Here is a 22,696-nt window from a genome sequence, read left to right as displayed (position 1 = left end):
TAGGATGGTGACTAATAGTTTTCCAAGTTCAGTATGATTGATTTAATATTACAACAAATAATGGTTTCCTAGTGATATAATGATTGGTTTATACTTAATATGATGAATGGATTTAATTGTAATAGAGCATATAAGCTGGGAGGGACTGAGAGATAGAGACATTCCATCTTCAGTCAGGCTCCTGAGACCAATGAGACCAAGGATAATCTGGAAGGCTCTCAAGAAAGCTATTTGGGCCCCAGTCAAGGAGACAATAAAAAAAAGACTTTGGACTTTAATACCTGACTATTTTTGTGGTGATTACTCTGTTGAAAAGAAGGCTGCCCCTGAGACTTCAAGAAAACCACGCAGAACATTACATTTTGGCATCTGAACGTGGGGCTAAGAACCTACATCTATAACCCAGAAATTAGGTTAAGTACAAAAACAGACAAGAAGGAAACTTTGTAAAGGACTAAACTATAATTTCAGTTGAAATGGGACAAATGTTTAGAAAGGAGCCTTTTCCACTTCAAGGAAAATGTGTCAAAAGCATAGTTAAACTTATTAAAAGCCAAGGTTTGATTGTAACTTGGGAGCAGATCATTGAACTTTTAGAAACATTACAATACACATCTCCTTGATTCTCAAGGGAAAAAGAATTAGATCCAGACAAGTGGAAATTAGCAGGAGAGCAACTATATGAATACTACAATGATAATGGTCCTGATTCAATTTCTAAAGAAACATTCTATACATATAATTTAATACAATTGGCTTTAAGGAATTATATGAGTATTAGAATAAGGAAAATGAAGAAAGAACGGAAGGGGGAGGATACTGACAAACTAGGTGAAAAGGATGAAGAATTAGATAAGAAAGAGTTAAGTACAATTCTGATGAAATTAAGGAGTGTGGTGCTTCATAGCAGGAGCCATTAGGGCATCCTCCATCCCCTGATCTACTAGCCTCAATTAATCCTTCATGGGTGGAGGGAGAAGGAGGAGGGGGAGGGGCAGTAACACAATTAACACCATCTATGAAGCAACCTATGACAAGATTACAAAAGGCACTAGTTAAAGCAAAAAAAGGAGGACAGGATATATCTGATTTGATAAATGCATATCCTACTATTGAAGAGTTTGACTCTATAGGTCAAGCCAGGAGAAGATACACTCCTTTTGATCTGGAAATAATTAAAGATTTGAAAAAGGGTTGCACTCTTTATGGGGCTACATATTCTTATGTTAAGATGGTATTAGAGAATTTGGCTTATGAAATTTTAACCCCCAGTGATTGGAAATTTATAGCAAGACAAGGTTAGAAACTGGACAAAATTTGTTGTGGATTTTAATGAGTATAATGAACTATGTAGAACACAAGCCCAATTAAATAGGCAAACTGGAGTTAATATACAAATCACTTTTGACCAACTAGCAAGTAAAGGTCAGTATGCAGACACTTCTGTAATTACCCCATAGCAGTATATGAGCAAATTGCTGCTGTTGCTGCTATAAAAGCTTTTCCCTCCCAGGAAAGCAAGATAGCAGGGAAGCCTTCATGAAAATAGAGCAAGGTCCAAATGAACCCTTTGCTGATTTTGTGGGTCATCTGCAGACAGCTGCTACAAGAACTATTGGAGAAAATGCAGCTACAGGAATTATGCTAAGATACCTGGCTAAGGAAAATGCTAATAAGGTTTGTAGAGGAATTATATGGGGATTACACAAAGATGCTCCTTTAGAGGAGATCATAAGATACTGTGCCACAGTGGGCACAAATGCCTTTTATACCCAGGCTATGATGCAGAACATAGGAAGACAGGGTCCTTCTCAGCAAGGGACTTCCAGAGAGACTCGCCAATGCTTTCAATGTGGTAAAGTAGGACATCTGAAAGCTCAAATAGGCACAGAGATAGAGTGAGAAGACAGGGTGAGAGAACAAGACCCAAAACCCCATATCTAAAATGCAACCGAAGCTTACATTGGGCCTCAGAATGTAGACTGACACAGGGAAATAAGAGGTGGGGCCCAGCTCCAAGAAACAAAAAACAAGTGGGGCATAATGGCAGCATGCCCTATTAGAAATCCCAATCATGTCTGTCTGTCTCTCTCTCTCTCTCTATATATATATACATACATACATATGTACATATATACATATATATGTATATATTTTCCCTATAAAATAAAAAAGCATCCCATGGCTGCTCACCTTTGGGCCAGAAAAACCATGGCATTCTGCCTTGTGGTATCTTTCCCCTTCCCCTTTCCCCGTACCATGCAGTATCCTTCCTAATTCCACTATGCTTCCCAAGAGAGTCTTTAGAAGTTCAGGACTCTGATTTGATCAATCAGCCAAAAAGCAATTAGGTGGCAGAAAGGGATTACAATTGGGGAGAATAAAGGCTTTTTAACCCAAGAGAAAGGCAGTGTCCAGTGCAAGCAGCTCCAATGTAATTGCCAGGTGATGAGGAGAGATCCTGAAAGTGGTAATTGGAAGGGACCAAATAGGCTAACTGCTTGGGAGAGAGGGTTTGCTTGCATCTCTACAGATGGAGAAGGAACTAGATGGGTGCCAACGAGCCATATTCGCCTTGTCCATCAGAGAGAGACAGAAAAAGAGAAAAATCTTGAAATAAAGGAGAAGACCTAAGAAACATCTGACACTGAAAGAGCATGGCTGATAATGAGACTGTTACAGAAATTCAAAACCAGCAGGAATCATTGGATTTCCTGAGACATGATAAGACTGATACAGGACTTCAAAACTTGCAGGAATCATTAGATTCCCAGACACATGAAGTAATGGACAATAGATTGGTTTTGGACTATTTCTAGGATGTATGAACATGTATAATTCCTCATGTTGATTCATGTTGTTTGTTACATCACCACTAGCCTGTGCTGTATTGCTATATGCTTATGTAATAACTCCCATGTTGATGGATTTATGTATACCTGTTTCAAGTGAGACCCTTCAGAAACCTGGTAATCTGATTTGAGTCCCCATTTTACTTTGGTTTTTATCTTCCTTCCTGAGATGTCAGGGAGGGCATAATCACCTCCTTTTATGGTGTTTTTACCCCTTTTTTTGAAAAGTCGGAGAGGGTGTGATCACCTTTTTGGGGTGTGAGAAGTCATGGAGGGCAAGACCACCTATGTTCTAAAACAAAAGGGGAGATGTTATGGGCCAGAACTCTTGTACTTAAAACAAGGATTCTTACAAGGTATTAAGTCAGTGGAATTGAAGAGACAATGGTTACCTAGTTTAGCATGGTGACTAATAGTTCTATAGTTCAGTATATGTACTTAGTACTTAATATAGTTCCACAAGATTCACACTATGATAATGGAGTATATAACAGCCAGCAAGGACTGGACAAGATTCATTCCATCTTTGGTCAGGCTCTTGATGGCTCTCCTGGGGGACCCAGAGGCTTGGATTCAGAGCCAAAGAAGATAAGCAGACTGGAGGTGGGAGCTCAAGCTCTCGGAGCCAAGGAGAGAGAGATTAATTTCCATCTTCATCAGCCTTGTGGTGGCTGGCCTGTCTTCCTGCATTTTCTCCACTGAAACCAAGTCCTCTCTGAAGGCCAAGAGAAAGCTAGCTGAGCCCCAGGCAAGGAGGCAATAAAGAATTTGGACTTTGGACTTTAACACCTGGCTATTCTTGTGGTAATTACTCTGCTGAAGGGAAGGCTGCTCTAAGACCCCCAGAAAACCAAACGAGAATATTACATCAGACAATATAAAATATTTGGAAGTCTACTTGCCAAACTCAGGAACTCTATGAACATAATTACAAAATACTTTTCACACAAATAAAGACAGATCTAAACAATTGAAGAAATATTAATCATGGGTAAGCCAAGCTAATATAACAAAATGACAATTCTTCTGAAATTAATTTATTATTCAGTGCCATATCAACTGAACTCCCAAAACATTACTTTATAGAGCTAGATTCATCTGGAAAATGTTAAGAGTACCAAGAAATCAATGAAAAAAATGTTAAGGAAGGTAGCCCAGCAGTATCAGATTTCAAATTGTATTACAAAGTGGTAATCATCAAAGCAATTTAGTACTAGCTAAGAAAGAGTGTTGGATCAGTAGAATAGATTATGTATACAACACATGGTTTTAAATGATCATAATAACCCAAGCTTTGGTGACAAGAACTCACTATTAGACAAAAATTACAGGAAAATCACAAATTACAAAAACTAGTTATGGACCTGCATCTCACACTGCATACCAAGAAATGACCAAAAATATTTACATAATTGAGATATAAAAGATGATATCATAAATAAATAAGGGAGATATGGAAAATTTCCTGTCAGCATTATGGATAAGGAAAGAATTTGTGACCAAATAAGAGAGAAGATTATGGGTTGCAAAATGTGTAATTTTGATTACAACAAATTAAAAAGCTTTTACACAAACAAAGCCAATGCAGTTAAGTAGAAGGAAAGCAGAAAATTGGAGAGGGGAGATTTTACAGCAAATGTCTCTAATAAAGGCCTCATTTCCCAAATGTATAGAAAATGGAGCCTAATTTTTAAGAATCCAAATTATTTCCCAAATGATAAATTTGGTCAAAGAATATGAAAAGATTATATTTAAAGAAATTTAAACTATCTATAGTCATATGAAAAAATGCTCTAAATCACTACTGATTAATGTAAATTAAAATAACTCTAAGGTACTACTTCATATCTATCAAATGGACAATACAACAGAAAAAGAAAATGACAAATGTTGGAGGGGATGTGGGAAAACTGGGACACTAATGGATTGTTGGCAGAGTTGTGAAGTGATCCAACCATTCTAGAGAGCAATCTGGAATTATGGCCAAGAGGTTTTAAAACCCTTTAATCCAGCAATCCCACTATTATGTCTATATCTCAAAGAAATCAAAAGAAAAGGAAAAGACCTATATGTACAAAAATATTTATTTTGTAACATTTAACAATACTGTACTATGATCAGCTGTGAATGACTTTACTTTACTGATTAAAACAATGATCCAAGACAATTCTGAAGGACTTATGGTGAAAAATGCTATCTATTGTCAGAGAAAGAACTAATGAAGTCTGAATACAGACTGAAGTATAATTCTTTCATCTTTTTTTTTTCTTGTGCTTTTTTTTGGGCAACAAGGCTAAAATGGAAATATATTTTGCATGATTTCTCCTGTAAAACTGATATCAAATTTCTTGACTTCATAATAAGTAGGGGAAGGTTGGGAGGGACAGAATTTGGAACTTTTTTTGTGGGGGGTGGGAAATGTTAAAAATAATTAAATGGTAAATTAAAAATAAAACAAACTAACCACATTAGCCAGAAAAACCTGATCTCCTTGCCAAGTGGAAGGAGATGTTAGCCAAGATAACATTACTTTAATATGTGGGGAAATTATGAGCGGTGTCTTCTTACAAGATATAAAGTAGCAGTAGAGGGAAAAATAAATTTATAGAACACTTATGGAGAAATTCAATTATTCCAGATCACATAAGGATGAAGATGAAAGGACAATTTTTTTTATAACTTACACTTCTTTTTTTAATTTAATTTTTTTATTATAGATTTTTATTGACAAAACATATGCATGGGTAATTTTTCAACACTGACCCTTGCAAAACCTTTTGTTCCAACTTTTCCCCTCCTTCCCCTCACCTCCTCCCCTAGATGGCAGGTAGTCCCATACATGTATAACTTACACTTCTTAAAGAAATAGGATGAAAAGATTAATCTTACCTGGAAATTTTACAGCTTGGCAGTAGATGACAAGGTCAGAAAGCTCTGGAGCTATCTGTCTACTCTCTTTTTTATTCTGTGGAAGATAAAATTCTTCACCCAGTTCCATGTCATAAACCTGTTAAATGATAAAATTACAGAAGTTTATATTGGACGTCTTGATAGTACTATGCCATTTTGCCTTCTATAAATATTTTGTGTAATTAAAAATTTCAAATAACTGGAACACTCTGGTTTTTGAAAAGATAACCATAAGGAAATCTACATTATTATTAAGCTTCTGTCCATATCAGGTAACTGGATAAATGGGGTATCCTATATTGTTACAATATATATAGATCTTTATGGTGGGGTAAAAAAATATAATATCCTCAGAAAATGCTTCAGGAACTAGCCATTTCAGATTGACATCCTTTTTGAATAATCAATTCACTCCGCCTTCCTGATGTAATAACTACCCAAATATTAAAAATGAGTCTTGAACACTAGGATCCTGCTTCAAGAACCAAGACTAGGACTTTAGGTCGACCATTTATCTTGCTGTCAGGATTTCTGGTAAAGAAGAATTGTTGGTAAAAGGTCCAATTTCCCTTCTTTCATGGTACTTGAAAGAAAAATGATGCTACTATTTGCCATTCACAGAAATCTTGAAAGTAGAAGTCTAAGGCTGGTAATGAAAAAGACTAATGAGGTACTGCCTGATGGCAGTGCCAATTGCCTTCTCCATCTTGTCCCTACTGAATTTCAATTTGGCCTCCCCTTTTATTGTTCTGTTTGTTCTCTTCTCTCAGGACCCTTCTTTCATCCCAAATTTCTTCCTCTCATCATCTTCCCAAGAACTGAGCACTCACTGAGAAACAGTCTCTCCTGAAGTCTCAGATCTACAGCCATTCTCTTCAGGGTCTTCTCATTCCCCTCTCCTGGGCCAGGAGTAGGTGTGCTCCCTATTTCCAACTACTACTTCTGGAAACCCTCTTTTTCCCCTTCTCCCAATGCCAACACTCAGCTTCCTTTTCTTATTTTATCCAGATCACCTTCACTTCACTCTTACCGCCTCCTGGTCATCCTCCCTCCATTTGTATCCAACTTCCCTTATACCAGGGGTTTTAAATACATATACTATATATGTACATATGTACTTTTTATATATGTATATAGAGATATACAAACATGCACATACATACACATGTATATTCATATATATATTATATATATATATATATACACACACACACACACACATATATATCTGGATGTACTATGTATTCAATATACAACCTATATATTCTGGCCTACTTCATTAAACTCTTCATCTCCCATGATCTACACCGTTTATTCCACTGGCTTTATTTCACTATCCCATAACTGTTCTACTTCTATGAACAAAAACTCTGAAATTCCTCTAACTATAAGCTTTTCTCATTCTATTTCTCTCTGTGCCTTACTGCTTCTAAATCTATTTGTTTTACCTAAGACCTCTAGCTCATATCCTGCTCTATTCTTTCAGGCTATTAGACCAGCTCTGGCTTTGCTTTCTTCCCATCACAATATTTACTTCATAATTAACCAGATCAGCTTTATATGGTCCTCTCTCTTGAACAACTTGCCTCCCCTCATGTTCCTACCTCCATCTAGGAAGAAGTTTTTCCTAATCTCCTCTTCTCCACAGATTTCTCACACATCTTCATGGATCAGAGATTTTAACTGACACCTTTTCATTGGCTCCATGCAAAGAAGCACTTCACATTATTCCTTTTTCCCAAATGACTTTTTAAACTGTCAGCACACACTGCTTTTCTCAATATTTCATCTCTGTCTTATATCTGGCTCTTAAAGCAACAGCTACATTATGTACATACAGTCGTTGCAAGCTAGTCATTCAAAACAGATGTTATACTAGAAATGAGCTAAACCATGAATAGACTAGATTTTCCTGGAGCTGTTCCAGAGAGGGAAAATGAAGCAAAAAGAGAAATGAACTTCCAGGATCAGAAGAGGCTCTGCTGAGCCCAGATATGTATGACAGTGTGGATGTAATCATGGCAACTCCTTGCTCAAGAAGCATACGTGGCTCTTAATTATCGCTAGTGTAAAATGCAAACTCCTTTGTTTCTCATTTAGGGGCTTTAACAATTTTGTCCCCTCTCACCTTTCCAGGTTTATCATACAGCATTCCTTTTACATCCTTGCTATTCTGGTTCATTTCCCACCTGCAGTCCCTGTGCATTGTGCAGCTGGTCTCCCATGGCTAGAATATTCTTCCCTTCTCACTTCCATTTCCTGGCTTCCATCACACTAGCTCCAGCGCCATCTCTGTTAGCAAGGTCTTTCTGATCCCAGGAGCTGCTAGAGTCTCCTTCTCTCCCTCTCCCTCCACACAAATTATTGTCTGTCCTTAGTACTGAGTTATTACCATGCAAATATTTGTATACAAATGTCTTTCCCCCCAGTAGAACATAAGCTCTTTAAAGAAGGGGCTGGTTTTTAAAAAATAATCCTCAGCCTAACCCAGAGCCTAACATACTCAGGAACAGCTAATGAATGATTTTAGGTTGATTAAATCTTGCTTTATGGCAAAGGGCAGCAGAAGAGGAAATAAGTGTGCTACCTTTCCCTTGTTGCAAACAGAGCTGTCAGCCTTCTTGATTCTCTTGGGAATTTCTTCATTGTACTCAAACTGTAGTTTGTCACTTGCTGACTTACTTTCAGGCCGGTCTTCCAGGATGTTGTCTGCAAATGAGTTAAAATACTTTCCATGAATATAACCGAACTAAAATTACAGAGCCAGAGTAGATCTTACTTTATGTAAAGGTCAGAGAGCAAAATCGTTCAAAATCTGAAAGTACCTTCATATTTGAATTGTCTCTTCATGATATAGAAATATTCCAGTGAATAAATAGCACCGAATGAGCTTTTATCTTTGAGGTTTTTTATTGTTTTGGACCTCACCTTTGATTTCACTGGTTTGGGCACTCCCAGTAAGGAACCTTTACTATGTACTTCCCAGCTTTATTGTTGTAAGAGAACTGCCTGGGGTACCACGAGGTGAAATCAGTCCCCAGCATCACTTTATTCCTATGTTTCAGAGGCAGGAACTGAACTCTTTTTCCCTGACTCTAAGACAAGCTTTTAAATGACAATGTAACTGATTTTCTTAAATGAATTTATTGATTACTTTAAGAAATTGATGGATAGTGGAAGTTGTTTTGGCATCAGGTAGATGTGTCCTATCCTTTAGAACAAGATAAAAAGTATCAAAGATATATTGTGTAAAATAGTTGACTACATTGGTTTTGTGACTGATATACTAACATATTAGAATACAATTAATGTTCTCATCCAGAGCTTCTTAAACTTTTCCCACTCGTAAATTCTTTTTGTCAGAGAAATTTTTACACAATTCTAGGTATATAGGTATAAAAAAAAAGTGTTCAAATCAAACATTTACTGATGATAAATTATAATCTTGAGACCCCAACATTCAATTGCATGATTCTATAAGGTCATGACCCACGGTTTAAGAAGATTTGTTCTGATTCACCTTATTTAATGTAGTTACTAGTTCTTTTTAGCTTTAAGGATATCAAAATCAGTACAAAACATGGAAATCTGGAAAATGTTATCACTTCTCATAGTTAATTGAGAGGCAAAGTGGAGTTTCTATAATCATAAAAATTTACAGAGTGTTAATAGTCAACAGATTGAAAAATTTGACAGATCCGCTTTCATTTTAATTCATTATGCAAAGGCAGCATCAAGTTTTAGTTAAAAATTCACTTTTTATCCTTACTTATCTATTAACATTTTTCTTTGGCATCTTATTCAAGTGTTACTGTTTTCAGTATATATATATATCCATCCAAATATCTTATAACAAATCAGTGCCATGCATGCTACTAAGTACTAAAAGAAATACAGCAATTATTCTCTAATATTTATTTGCAAAGATACCACAATTTCATGCTAAGCAATTTAAAACACAATGCTGAAATTCATGCAGTTAAAATTATCAATTCAAATGGCTTTTACCTTCCTGACTGTTAGGAGCAGGAGAAGCATTAAGGACATCTGCTATAGAGAAACAGAGTCAGACAGGGGATAAAAGTAAAGAAAATTAGGACATAAAGCCAGAGAAATTAAACTGAAGCGCTAAGCAGAGTTTAAATGACAAGGATGGCATAGAATAAAAGATAACAAAAGAAAAGAGGAATATTTTTTAACTTCAAAATTTCTGTACGGTATTGCAAAGATTAGCAATAATTAATTAGTAAGTATTTTTCATGCAAATCCACAATCTATTACATAATATCATGCTCCTGTTAAAGTTATTGGCACATTGAGTTGACAAGAATTACAGTTTCATTTCAAATACACATAAACAGATCAATTTCACCAGAAGAAAACAGTATTTTCATATGACCTTGTATGGCTTAGATTCAAAATGATGTGGCCTATCTACTCACAAATGGACCATGGAGACTTGCTAGGAGTTGGAAAGATCTAAATTCTCAGTTTATGTAGGCAGATTACTATTACATTATGGTCTTCTAGATAAAAAGCAAATTCTCTGTTTTACTCTTTCTAATCTTGCTGTCTATCCTTTCCCTGATTTGTCTTATTGCTATGTATCGCATTCTGTCTCTGCAAATTTTATTCCCTATATTTTTTCTCTTTGTAGTTTTTTCTCTCAACCACTATTCATCTTTTGATCATATAATCTAAGAGATGAAAAGGAGTTGAGAGATAATCCAGTTCAACCATTTCATTTTATAGATTAACAAAAGTCACTTCAAAGACATGAAGTGAATTGTACGAGGTTAATTGATAGAGTCAGAGAAGGAGGTTACAAAACAGGTTCTACTTTCCACAATTTCAAAGTTCTTTTCCAAGATTTATCCTGAGATTTATAAGGAAAAATGTGATTTGTTCTGCCTAAGTTTGCAGTTTTTATTTTCTCATCACCTTAGCTGGAGATAGCTTGCAAGCTATGCAGAGACAGGTGGGGAAACATTCAACACAAGCAGGAAAATAACTACAGTAAAAGAAAAGAATATGGTTACAAGGCCAAGAAGATAGGTATGTGATTTATTTGGGATCTGGCCAGAGAAAACTCTCAATCAAATAGGAATTTAATTTTTCTGGATGGTTTTCCTTCATATTTATATTGCTATTGCTTTTAAATGAATATGGAAAGCACAAAGATTCCAAAGTTTGCAATTTTGCATCCAAAGTAAAAAGTGCCCAAATCCACATATTATCTTTAGTGGATAAAGTGCCCTCTTTTCTTGGGATTCTCTAAAATTCTTAGGTGGCTTGGATATTGTTTATGGGAAGGTAAGGAAGAAGGAAACCAGCATTTATATAGTGTCTACTACATGCCATGTACTCTGCTCAGTACTTTTTACAGATATTATCTCATTTTATCCTTATAACAACCCTGCAAGACAGGTTTTATTATTACCCACATTTTATAGCTAAGTAAAATGAGGCAGGCAGAAGTTAAATAACTTGCCCAGAGTCACACAGCTAGTAACTGTCTGTCTGTATTCAAGTCTTCCTGACTCCACACCCAATGCTCTATCCAATGTGCCACTAGCTGCCTTGAAATTTATGGCTACAAAAGGACTTACTTCCCTTTAATTAATTTCTTATGATAGAGAATTAGATGCAGTTAATACATCAATCAAGAACGTGCTTCTTGATTCTGAGATTCTTCAGTGAGATTTTCATTTCCTTTTTTCCTTATAGAAATGTAACAAAGGTTATAATAGAAGTTAATGAGAACATATGACTTGAAATAATTACCAATTAGTATATAGGCAGATGTAGGAGAAATACTTTTGTTCTCTGCTCCCCTTTCTTCTAAACTAAAAAATCATTCTATTCTCCATGCAAAGATCATGGAATTTCTGAGCATGGAGAGATCCTCACTTCTCACAATCTCTGCAATAGAATTGCAGAATCTTATAGTTAGAAGGCAAGCATCTGAGAGATCATGTTGTCTAACTCATTTATTTTATTTTATTTATCTATTTTTTGCTGAGGCAATTGGGATTGAGTGACTTGCCCAGAGTCACACAGCTAGGAAGCATTAAGTATCTGAGGTCACATTTGAACTCAGGTCTTCCTGACTTCAGGGCTGGTGCTCTATCCATTGTGCCACCTAGATGCCCCTAACTCATTTATTTTAGAGATGAAATACCCATAAAGGTAAAGCTATTTGCTCAGGATTAAAGTCCATCAGTGGCAGAGCTGGGATTAAAGTAATTAGTTCTCTTGACCTACAGGCCAGAGTTTTTAAATGTACAGTAAAGGCTGTCTTGCTTACAAAAGGTTTTGAGAGAGATTTGCTTTTATTTAAAACTGTCAACTCTGACAGAGAAAACATATGTCCTTTGCTTTCCTCATCAGCTTAAGATCACGCTAAGCTTATATTTTTATATTTATTCTCCATTATCTGACTTTGATTCAATCTTTTTGCACATTTCTTTTTAAAAGTATATGTTACTTATTCTCCTGTGTATTCACATTGATCTTTATAAACAGTTTGTTTCTTTTTCAAAGGAATGTTTAAAAAAAAACATTGAAATATTAAATATTTCATTCTTGAAAACATCCTACCTCTGTCAGGATGAATTTAGGCTTTTAGATCCTACCTGTCCTTTCTCTGAAACCATCGAAAATTATGCCAGGATTTCTTTGATCAAAAATACTATGGCACTGTGTTCTAAAACTGCTATTACAAAAACAATTTTCTACTTCTTGATGAAAATAAGATCCAGAATAGAATTTCTATTTCATATTTTTTGTTTTTTAATAGTTTGTTTTTATCTCTTCAGTAAGATTTTTTTTTCTACTCCAGAGATTCCTTTCATTTAAAAATTAAGTTTTTGTTGATATATTTTGTCCTTTATGTTATCATTATTTTTCCTACTGTCAGTCCCATTCCCTCTTATTTAATATTTTTTTACTACTATAAAATGAGCTGTTAATATTTTTTGTAAATTTAAGATCTTTTTCCTCCTAAAAAAATCCTTTTTGGGATATATATCTATTAGTGGTATATAGTTGGTCAAAGAGTACATATGGTTTGTATAACTTTCTTGGTATAGTTCTAAAATGTTTTTCAGAATGACTGAACTTATTCACAGCTGCATTAGCAGTGCAATAATGTTCCTTTTTCCCCTTATCCCATCTGTCAGTTTTGTCTCCCATTCCCTTCTTTTGGCTCAAGGGATTCAGGACAGAAATGGGGGGTGGGTGGGTGGAGATCTACACCTACAGGTCATGGAGAGGAATGGTATTAGCTATGTTCTAAATGAGGACTAGGTTCAGAAGCAAACAATTTTATGGCTCTGATCCTAGGAGCAGAGCAAGGACTCAGTGCTAACTTCCAGCCCAGGTGAAAAGTAATAAAAAACAAAATACAACCACAAATAATAGTGACAGAAGGGTAAAAAATAGGAAAAGAAATGAGAGCTACAGAAGAAATATATGAAAAGAAAATTAATAGCTTAGAACAAAAAATACATGTTACCCAAGTACCTCCCTAAAAATCAGAATCAACCAAAGATATGAACAAACAGTTCTCAAAAGAATAATTACAAAGTATTCACAGCTTCATGAAAGAATGCTCTGAATTATTGAAAATTTAAAAAATATCAAAACAACCCTGAGTTGTTTTACACTCTGAAAGTTGGCAAAAATGACCAATAAATGGCAAGAATTAATGTTGTAGGGGTTGTAGAATCACAATAACACTAAAACATTATTAATAAATCTATGAAATAGAATAACAATTTTGGAAAACAATTTGGAGTTATGCAAATAAAATAAATAAAATGCCCATGCTCTTTGAAATAGAGAGTTTATTATTGGATTTACATCCCCAAGGAAGTTATCAATAAGAAGAAAGTTCCCAGCTTAATTGATTGTATGACATGGGAGACAATGGCCCAGCATCAGAGAAGGGGGCTGTGCTCCATTAGCTCAGAAGAAAAGCAAGATGCACAAAGTTAGAGAAGCTACCCAAAATGCTCATAAGGACTACTTGTATCTGATCTGTGGCAGAGCATTTTGAGCTCGTAAGGAACTGATCAGCCAAAGTTGGACATATTGTAACTTGATTTCAATTTAATAATATCATTTTGATTCTCTTTGACAAAAAAACACAACAACCAATCAACCAATAAATTAGAAGAAAGTCCCCATATACACTAAAATACTCATAGCAGCACTTTTTGTGATAACAAATAACTGGAAAAGAACTAGATATTCATCAATTTAGACAATGAAGTGTCTAAACAAATTGTGGTCCATGAACATAATGGAATATTATTGTCTTATAAGAAGTAATGCATTTGATGAATACAAAAAAGCATAGACAGACTTATGTGAAATAATGCAGAATGAAGTAAGCAGAGCCATGAAAATAGTATATACAACAATTACAAATGTAAATAAAAGAATTCATACCAAAAAAACAAAAGTAAATGTTACAAATTACAAAGAACAAGTAGAACTTGAATGAAAATATATGCAAGAGGATATCACAGACCTATTTCTTTATGGAGGTAGAAAGTATTACACCTTGTATAGGTTTTGAAATTTTTCAATGTATTAATAAGTTATACTGATTTTTTTTCCTCTCTAAAAATACCACTTGTTAAATGAGATGGCTCTCTGGGGGGAGAGGAATACTTGAGAAAACTATGATGATTCAGGAAATAGAAGTCATCAATAAAAGCTTATTTAAAAAGTAGAATTGCCTAAATCAAAGTCAATGACTTCACAAGACACCAAGAAAGAGTAAGATTAAGTCAAAAGACTGAACAAAAGAGGAAAATTAGATATCACAAAGCAAATCAACTGACCTGGAAAACAGATTGAGGAGAGGTAATTTAAGAATTATTGAACTACTTGAAAGCAATAACACCCCCACCAAAAAAAAAACACCCCTACATTTCACATTTCAAGAAATCACAAAACTGCCCATATTTCTTAGAACCAAAGGATAAAGTAGAAATTTGAAGGATATTAAAATAACCTCTTTGAAAGAAACTATAAAATAAAAACTCTCAGGAATATTATAGCCAAAATTCAGATCTCTCAAGTTAAATAAAATGCTATTAAGTAGCCAGAAAGAAAGAATCAAAGTATTAAAGTGCCTCAGTCAGACTCATCAGTGTTAGCACTATTAAGGAATGGAGAATTTGAAAAATGATATCCCAGAAAATTAAGATCTGGGCTTACAAACAAAAACAACTTATTTACCAAACCTGAGTATAATTCCATAGAGATGGCAGGGACAGGGTGGATAGTCTTTTAACAAAAAAGAGGATTTCTGAGCATTTCAGGTAAAAAGATCAGAGATGAACAGAAAATCTGACATAAAAATAGAAGCTAAGGGAAGCATTAAAAAACATAAATGAGCAATTATGGGGGTCAAAACAAGGTTACAATGTTTACATTCTTATATGGGAAAATGATACAAATATCCCCTCAGAACTCATCTTCATAGAGGGAATCTAATTAGACAGAGGACCTGGTTATTATGTTTTGACAGTTTTAAAAGATAAAAGGAAAGAGAGGAGATAAGGAATATAATGAAAGAGAGAGGGAATAAGGAGGAAAGAGGAAGAACAGGGAAAATTATCTCAACAAATAGAGTGCTAAAGGAGAAATCAATAATGGGAGAGTCAGGGGTTGGAGAGTAGGTGATACATGAATCTCACTATCATATCTGAATTGGTCAAAGGAAGGAAGAATACATGTATGCACATACAGAGAGTTGGTACAGAAGTGTATTTCGCCTAACAGTTAAACAAGAAGTGGGGGGAGAGTAGATTAAGGGAGAGATGAATTAAAAGGAAAACACACTCAAAGAAAGGGCAGCAAACAAGAGAACAATTTTAAGAGGATGGAAAGAAATACATAATGAACAATTTTAACTGTGAATGTATCTATAAAATGGAGGAAGCAAGCAGAATGGATTAGAAACAAGAATCCAAAAATATGTTTTTATTAAAAACACATTTGAAATACATTTCTTTCTTCCTTTAAGATCATCAAATAAAGGGTTGGAGCAGGACCTATTAGCATTAGCTGAAGTTAAAAAGACAGGGGTAACAATCATGAATTCAGACAAAGCAACAGCAAAAAGAGCCCTAGTTAAAAAAATAAACAGAGAAATTACATTTTGCTGAAAAACATCATAGTCAATAAACTAGTATTAATGTTATATGCATAAGCAACAAATGGCATAGCATCTAAATTCTTTAAAGAAAAGTTAAATAAGTTAGAGGAAGAAATAGACAGTAAAACTATAAAAGTTGGACAATGTCAGATCTAGATAAATCTAAACAAAAATAAATTAAAAAGAAGTATCTGGATACAATTTTAGAAGCATTAGAGCTATTAGACCACTAGAGAATATTTAATGGGAGTAAAAAGCATACCCTATTTCTCTATTGTTTTGTGGCAACTTCATAAGTTTTGCTGTATTAGATCATAAAAAATGTCACAAACAAATGCAGAAAAGCAAAAACATTAAATGTCTCTTTTGTTGAGCATAATGGATAAAAATTATATTCAGCTAAGGATCTTTACTCTTCACTAATTTACATACCATTTTCTGCATAAATGCTGAGTTCAGGCCCTCTCTTTCTGTCCCATTCTCCCTACTTTCTCCTTACTACTAGAGTAGTAGGGCTACTCTACGTCCTAATCCTCTACCATTTTGATTCTCTCCCATCTGGTCAAGTCAGTTTTCTCAAAAACTCTGAATGGCACATTATGTATGGTCTAGTAAGTGAAATAAAAATTTCTCCCACCTGACAATCAAGACTTTCCACAATCTGGTTCCATTTCACTTTTCCAGACCTGTTTCATATCGCTTCTCTTTACATACCACACTCCAGCCAAATAATAAAACTTGCAGCTCTGCCTGAAAATGCATGGAGCTCTCATGGCTCTGTTTTCAGTACTGTCTCTGCTCAGTCTCAATTCTAGCTTATCTACGAACAGCAGTGAAATGAAATGGAAAGCCTTGTCTCAGACACATACTTTCAATTAGTGAGCCAACAAGCATTATTAATTACTCTGTTCCAGGCATTCTGGTAAGTGCTAGGATAAAGAGAGTAAAAACATGTTTCTTGTCCCTAAGGAACTCAAATTTTAATGCAGGAAATAAAATGCAAACAATTAGGTACGTATAAGATATATATGGAGTGGCTAGAAGGTAATCTCAGAGGCAAAGCAATAGTATTTGGGGACTCTAGGAAAGGCCTTCTCCCAGAAGCAGAATTTGAGTTGAAGTTAGGGAAGATGAAAGTCAGAATGAAAGAGTGTTCTAGGTATGGGCATGGTTAGTAAAAAGGTAGTCAAGAGTGGTGAGAGAAATAGTAATAAGGCAGTACTGCTAGACAGTAAAATAAGTGTAGGGGAATGAAGTAAAAGATGACTGGAACAATAAGAAAGGCAAGATTGTAAAGGACTTCAGTTCAACTCAACAAAAATTTATTATGTTTACTTTATTGAATGGAACTGAAGTGAATAGAATACAAGAAGTTTGGAAAGATAAGAATAATCATATTGAAGAAAAAATATATATGGAGAGAAAAAGAAGCAGAGAGAGAGAAGGAAAGAGAGAGAAAAAGAGAGAGAGAAAAGAAAAAAGGGAGAGAAAGTGGGCTAACGAGAGGGAGAAAAAGAGGGAGAGGATGAAAGAATAATTATATTGGATTCTGAAAGCACTGGGGAGCAAACTAAATACGAGGAGTAAATGGGTCAAACCTGCACTTTAGCATAATCACTTTGATACCCAAATGGAGAATAAACTGGAATGGGGATAGATGTGAAGTGAAAAGACCAACGTAGAAGGCCTTTTCAATAGTATAATCATAAGTTCATGAGAATCTATACCAGGGGGGTGGTACTGGAATGGGAAAAAGGGATGTTTCTGAGAGATGTGAAGTTAGAAATGACAAGACTTAAAGGTCAGATTTGTGGCGCAAATATGGAGAGAAGCTGAGGGTGACAGATTGCAATTCTGTCTAACAAAGAAGACAGCAACAGGGAAGTCTGGGGCAGAGGTTTAGGGGAAAAGCAGTGACTGTGTAACTGTCAAGTCATTTAATGTCTTGGTGCCTGAGACTATAAAGAACCACAAAAGCACAACAGTAGAGGGAGAATCGTGTCCCAGCAAGAGAGCTATCTTCTCTGACGGTATATTATCTATGTCTGGAATTCTTTCCTTCCCTCTCTCTCTTTTTTTTTTTTTAACAGTGGAATTCCTGCTTATTCTTTCAGTTTAACTTAAATGTCAACCTCTTTAAGAAGTCAGCTCTGTTCTTGCATGGAAGACATTTTTCCTAACACTGCACATAGTACTTTGTTTTATAACTCTGATGCACTTATGTCATATTGTATTTTAAAGCTAGCTGTTGTTAGAAACTTGGGATTGTGGGGTCAAAAGAGAAGAAGCTGTGTCTTAAAGGCTAGGAGAAAAAGAGCCCGTAATTCCCTGGGCCCATTTAAGAGCATCAGAATGTAGCCCCAGAGTTGGGTTAATCCAATTGGAGGCTTAGAGATTCACTTGGAATGAAGGAAAGTTAAGAATGGAGTGTAAGAGTAGTTTTTAGAGAGTAGAAGAGAGAGATTTCATTGGTTACATGGGGGAGAGTGCTTATTGCCATGACAACCAAGTATTTTGGTACTGCAGCTGAGCCCTGAGTCAGGAAGTGCTCAGTTCAAATCTGACTCCCTCAGTCATCAATGTGTCATCCTGCATGGGTCACAACCTCTCTGCCTGCTTTAGTTTTCTCTGTTGGGAAAAAGAATAAAAAAGATTTTCTTACTTTGACTGCTTCCTTTAAGAGTGAGTACGGAAGTGGCTATTCTTGTTATAGTCCTTGGTTCATGTTAAATGAGTGACTATAGTCTAGAAGTTTTTATAAGAAGGAAAGTTGCCTGATGTGGAAGCTTTATTTATGAAAATAATTAATGACAAAAATTCAAATATTTTTCTAAGCATCTTTTCTTTTCTTACCATCAGAAAGAGATTCATAGTCATAATCATATTCATCCTCCTCCTCCTCTTCTTCTTCATTGTTGGCAGACATAGGATTGGCATTACCACCATTATTGCTTTGTGTTTGCATGGATGCCAGTTGATGAGCCTGTTAAGATTCAAATAACTTATAAAATATAAACATTAAACAATTGAATTTTGATTTCAAACTTGTAAACATAACTTTTAATGCTACCAATTTCCATCAAAGATTTACTGACTTCAGCTCATTTAAAGGGAAAAAATTCAGATCTTCTCGAAACAGTATCAATATCAGAATCAATGTCAGTACTCCTACTGAAATCCCACAATTCTAAAGACCACTAAAAAAAGAAAACTTTTTATCTGTTCTCAATAGCATATGTCCCCAATGCTAAGTATTTTAACAAAATTGTATGATACTTGGGAGCCAAAATGAAGCCAAAGCAATACTCATAATACTTGCTGCACAAGGATATTAGGAAAATACAGTGTGTAAACTGCCAAAAATTATGCAAATGTGTGCCACTTAAAAGCACCAAATAATCACACTATTCACATACGAGTAACAAAAATAATTCCTTATATTTTTAGCACACTTCCTAGTGTGCACTTTCATATTTATTTTCTTATCCTATCATTATAATTATTCTCCCTGAGAGGAAGACAGTTATTATTCTGCCCATTTTTCAGATGAGGAGACTAAGATCAAACATAAGTAACTAGTCATTCAACTAGGACTAGATCTCAGGATTCTGTTTCCGTAAAACAGAGGCTATTGCCTTTGAAAGAACATTTCTATAAAGTATAAACAGATTTTAGAATAAACAAATTTCACAAAAAATAAAGACTTTTTGAATGGAATAAGAGAAAAGTTTATCTAAATATAAATGAGAAAACCAAAATGCAAATAAAGTGGCAAGGTGATATCCTTGGGAGTGGGGAAGAGGGAGGTGGTACAATTCTTCCTCACTCCATTCCAGATTTTCTAGATCCTCCATAGGCTCTGTCTCTTGAAGAACCTAAAAGTCCTATTCAGTGCTGAGGTGATGAAAACTGAACACCCAAATCTCAAAAAAATCAACACAAAGGATAGGGTGCACTTTTAGATTAATTTTCATTATTGGCATTTTATTTATCACTTTCTTAAGTCTAGAAGTCAACAAAACAATAAACCAAGCCCTTACTTGCAGCTGATTTACAAGGTTTAAATGCTCATATTAAAAATTTAGCAATTGGCTCAGTGAGCCAGGTTGAGGGGCTCTAGCACCTTGGTCTCATCCCTTTCCCACCCCACTGCCACAACCTTTTACGTCCTCTCAGGGGTTGTCTGTTGTGACTGAATCATGAGATTCTATCTGCTGTCACCAAGGTATCCACTTTTCCCTTTGTATCTCCTGTTTCTTCCCCTTCCTTCTACAACCCCAACTCAACCCTTCTCTAAGAGGCTTCTTGGTATGACTGCATCTGATCTGGTCAAAATGTTTTCTGCAATGGGATTTACTGGATGAAACGGCAAGATTGGGGAGGGACTTTCTTTTGTATTCCCCCTTTGGGCGGGAGAAAGCTTTTGCTTATCTAGGTTCTTTCTGCCCCCCCCCCCCAGGCCCAACCCCAGCTTCTAGAATTTTGAGTTTTAGCTTTATTAATTTACTTGGGGAAACATAATCAAAAATAAATAATTTATTCTCTTGATTCACAGAGCAAAAAAATGATCACATGAAATATAAAAATGCTATTAGTTCTTTCTGTTTAGTTTGTAATAACATTTTAAGAATCTTTATGTACAGAACATACCTTTTGCTTTAATATGTCCACTGGAGTCTGATGTGCCTTCAGTTTTTTGTTTTTAAGAAGTACTTTTCTCCTAAGTTGGTCAGGTGAAGGAAGCATTGGATCATCAGAGAAATCACTCTCAAACAAAAATTTGGCAACTAGTTTTTCTCCAAATACATTCTGAAATAGCAAATAGCAAACAAACAGTAAACTTCTGTTACACATCTAGGTTTGCTTACACAGGGGTGGAAGGTCTACATCTGCTACAATGCAGGGCTGTCTTCCCATAACAGCTCTTGGCAGAAAATTAGGGAAATAAGGTTTTTTTTTTGAAAGTTTCTGGCAAGAAGGATAAGAAAAATAAGGAAAAAAATCTGGGAAGGCAGGAAGGAAGCTTTCATGAAGAGTCAATCATAAGCTTTCAAACAGCTTCCACTGAATTGTTTTATAGTATCAATTAGAAAACTGGTTACTTAGCTAAGAGCAAAAATCTAAAAGGCTTTCATATCCTCAGTCTCCAATCAACAGGATTTGTTGATAAAAAAACACAAAGCTAAAGAGTAAAATAAAACTTCCCTTTACTACCTACCACTTTTCCCCACTCTTACATATTTAACCACCAATGTATGCTACTGATCAAACTGTCTAATCTTACTTGGTAATAAGGACCAAGTACAATCTATCATTTCCTATGATTATGCACTCTAATGAACACCAGATAGTGCTCTGAAGTCATATTAAGCCCTTGATGGCTTTCAGAAAGATAGCTCTGCCCCCATTTCATTAGTCTAATGCTTTTAATGTGAGTGCATTTATCCAATTAGGTTCTTGGTTTCTGATGCTTCCATTTCTTTTCTTGTTCCTGTTTCAACAGTTTGCTTATACAACTAAGGAAAAAAAAAGGTAAATGCTTTAATGGATGTTGTGGTTTGGCAGACATATTAAAATGCAAGAGCTTTAAAACACAAAGTTAAATGATATGATTTTCTCCTTTTTGGAACAAGATGGGAAAAGCATGTGGTCCCACATCTATACCTGGCGCTTTATGTATGGCATGGCTGAAATCCACTGGAACAACTAAGTATTAAAAGTTTTATTGCAAGTAGGCGATTGTGGTAAAACATAAGCTGGTTTTAAGCAGATAGCATCTTATTTCTTTCTTTCCTATGCTCATTTTCCTTAGGAAATTATACCCTGGCCCTCCTAGGCTACATTACTTTCTCTTGGTCAATTTCCAATCCTATCACGTATTCCTTTTCTGCATTCAATACTTCTGTAAATAGGACCAACCAATTAGGTAGCCAGGGGCAGGGAACTAATATACTATATCCATGGGCACAGTAAGTACATCTACATTTGGATTATTTTCCTATTCCATATTTATAAATTTGTTAATATAACTTTTTAAAGAACTTAATGATGTTAGCCATTTTCTTCAAATGGAGAGACTACACCTTAGGATGCCTGATACTTTAAGCATCTCTAAATCTCAAAGATTAGTTTAGGAATACATTAGAAGCTTGAGATTATTCAAGTAAAGTCCTGGTAATTTTTGCCTACTGAGCATTTTCTGATTGGCAATATCACAAGATTACTCTGAATTTCCTCAGATCATTCCAGTATTCTTGGTCTCAGTTTAGAAAAGTTCTAGTGTAGCTCCAATTATTCTCCCATCTCTGACAGTGTATAACTCAAACTGTGTGAGAGTTTTGTGTATAACTACTTAAATGAGGAAAAATCTCAGTGTTATTGACAAGCAGTGTTATAATATTCTCCCGCCATTTAACTTAACACTCACCTTGAAAATTTCTGCCATTTTTCGTTGCTGAGGCAATGAACAGTGATTTTCTATAGATATTATAATAGGCAAGTCAGAGTTGATGAAGGCACTGCGATCAATGGCTTCAACTACTTCCTATGAGAGCCAAAACATAAGAATAAATACATCTTTCTAGGACCACATATGATACATAAATTATTTTTCCTAAGAAAAAATACATAATGTCATATGGAATAAGATTCTTATAAATACTGCACTTTTTAATTTGAGAGACATTTAAATTGTCAGCTCAAATCTGTCTCAATGTGTAATATATATATATTCATCCACCACACACACACACACACACAC

At 35.2% G+C, this 22,696-nt stretch overlaps 1 protein-coding gene across 1 annotated transcript in view; it reads right to left on the bottom strand.

Moving 5' to 3' along the window:
- Positions 1-22,696, bottom strand: part of LOC100917022 (1-phosphatidylinositol 4,5-bisphosphate phosphodiesterase epsilon-1) — a 204,035-nt gene that overhangs the window by 47,061 nt on the left and 134,278 nt on the right. The window contains 5 exon segments of the mRNA XM_023495065.2: positions 5,742-5,859; positions 8,350-8,471; positions 18,790-18,919; positions 20,587-20,745; positions 22,364-22,480. Coding sequence (XP_023350833.1) covers positions 5,742-5,859; positions 8,350-8,471; positions 18,790-18,919; positions 20,587-20,745; positions 22,364-22,480 — 646 coding nt within the window.

The sequence above is a fragment of the Sarcophilus harrisii genome, chromosome 2 (assembly GCF_902635505.1).
Source record: "Sarcophilus harrisii chromosome 2, mSarHar1.11, whole genome shotgun sequence".
Taxonomy (NCBI): domain Eukaryota; kingdom Metazoa; phylum Chordata; class Mammalia; order Dasyuromorphia; family Dasyuridae; genus Sarcophilus; species Sarcophilus harrisii.
Note: the sequence above shows the minus strand (reverse complement) of the source record. Positions and strands in the feature narration are given on the sequence as shown.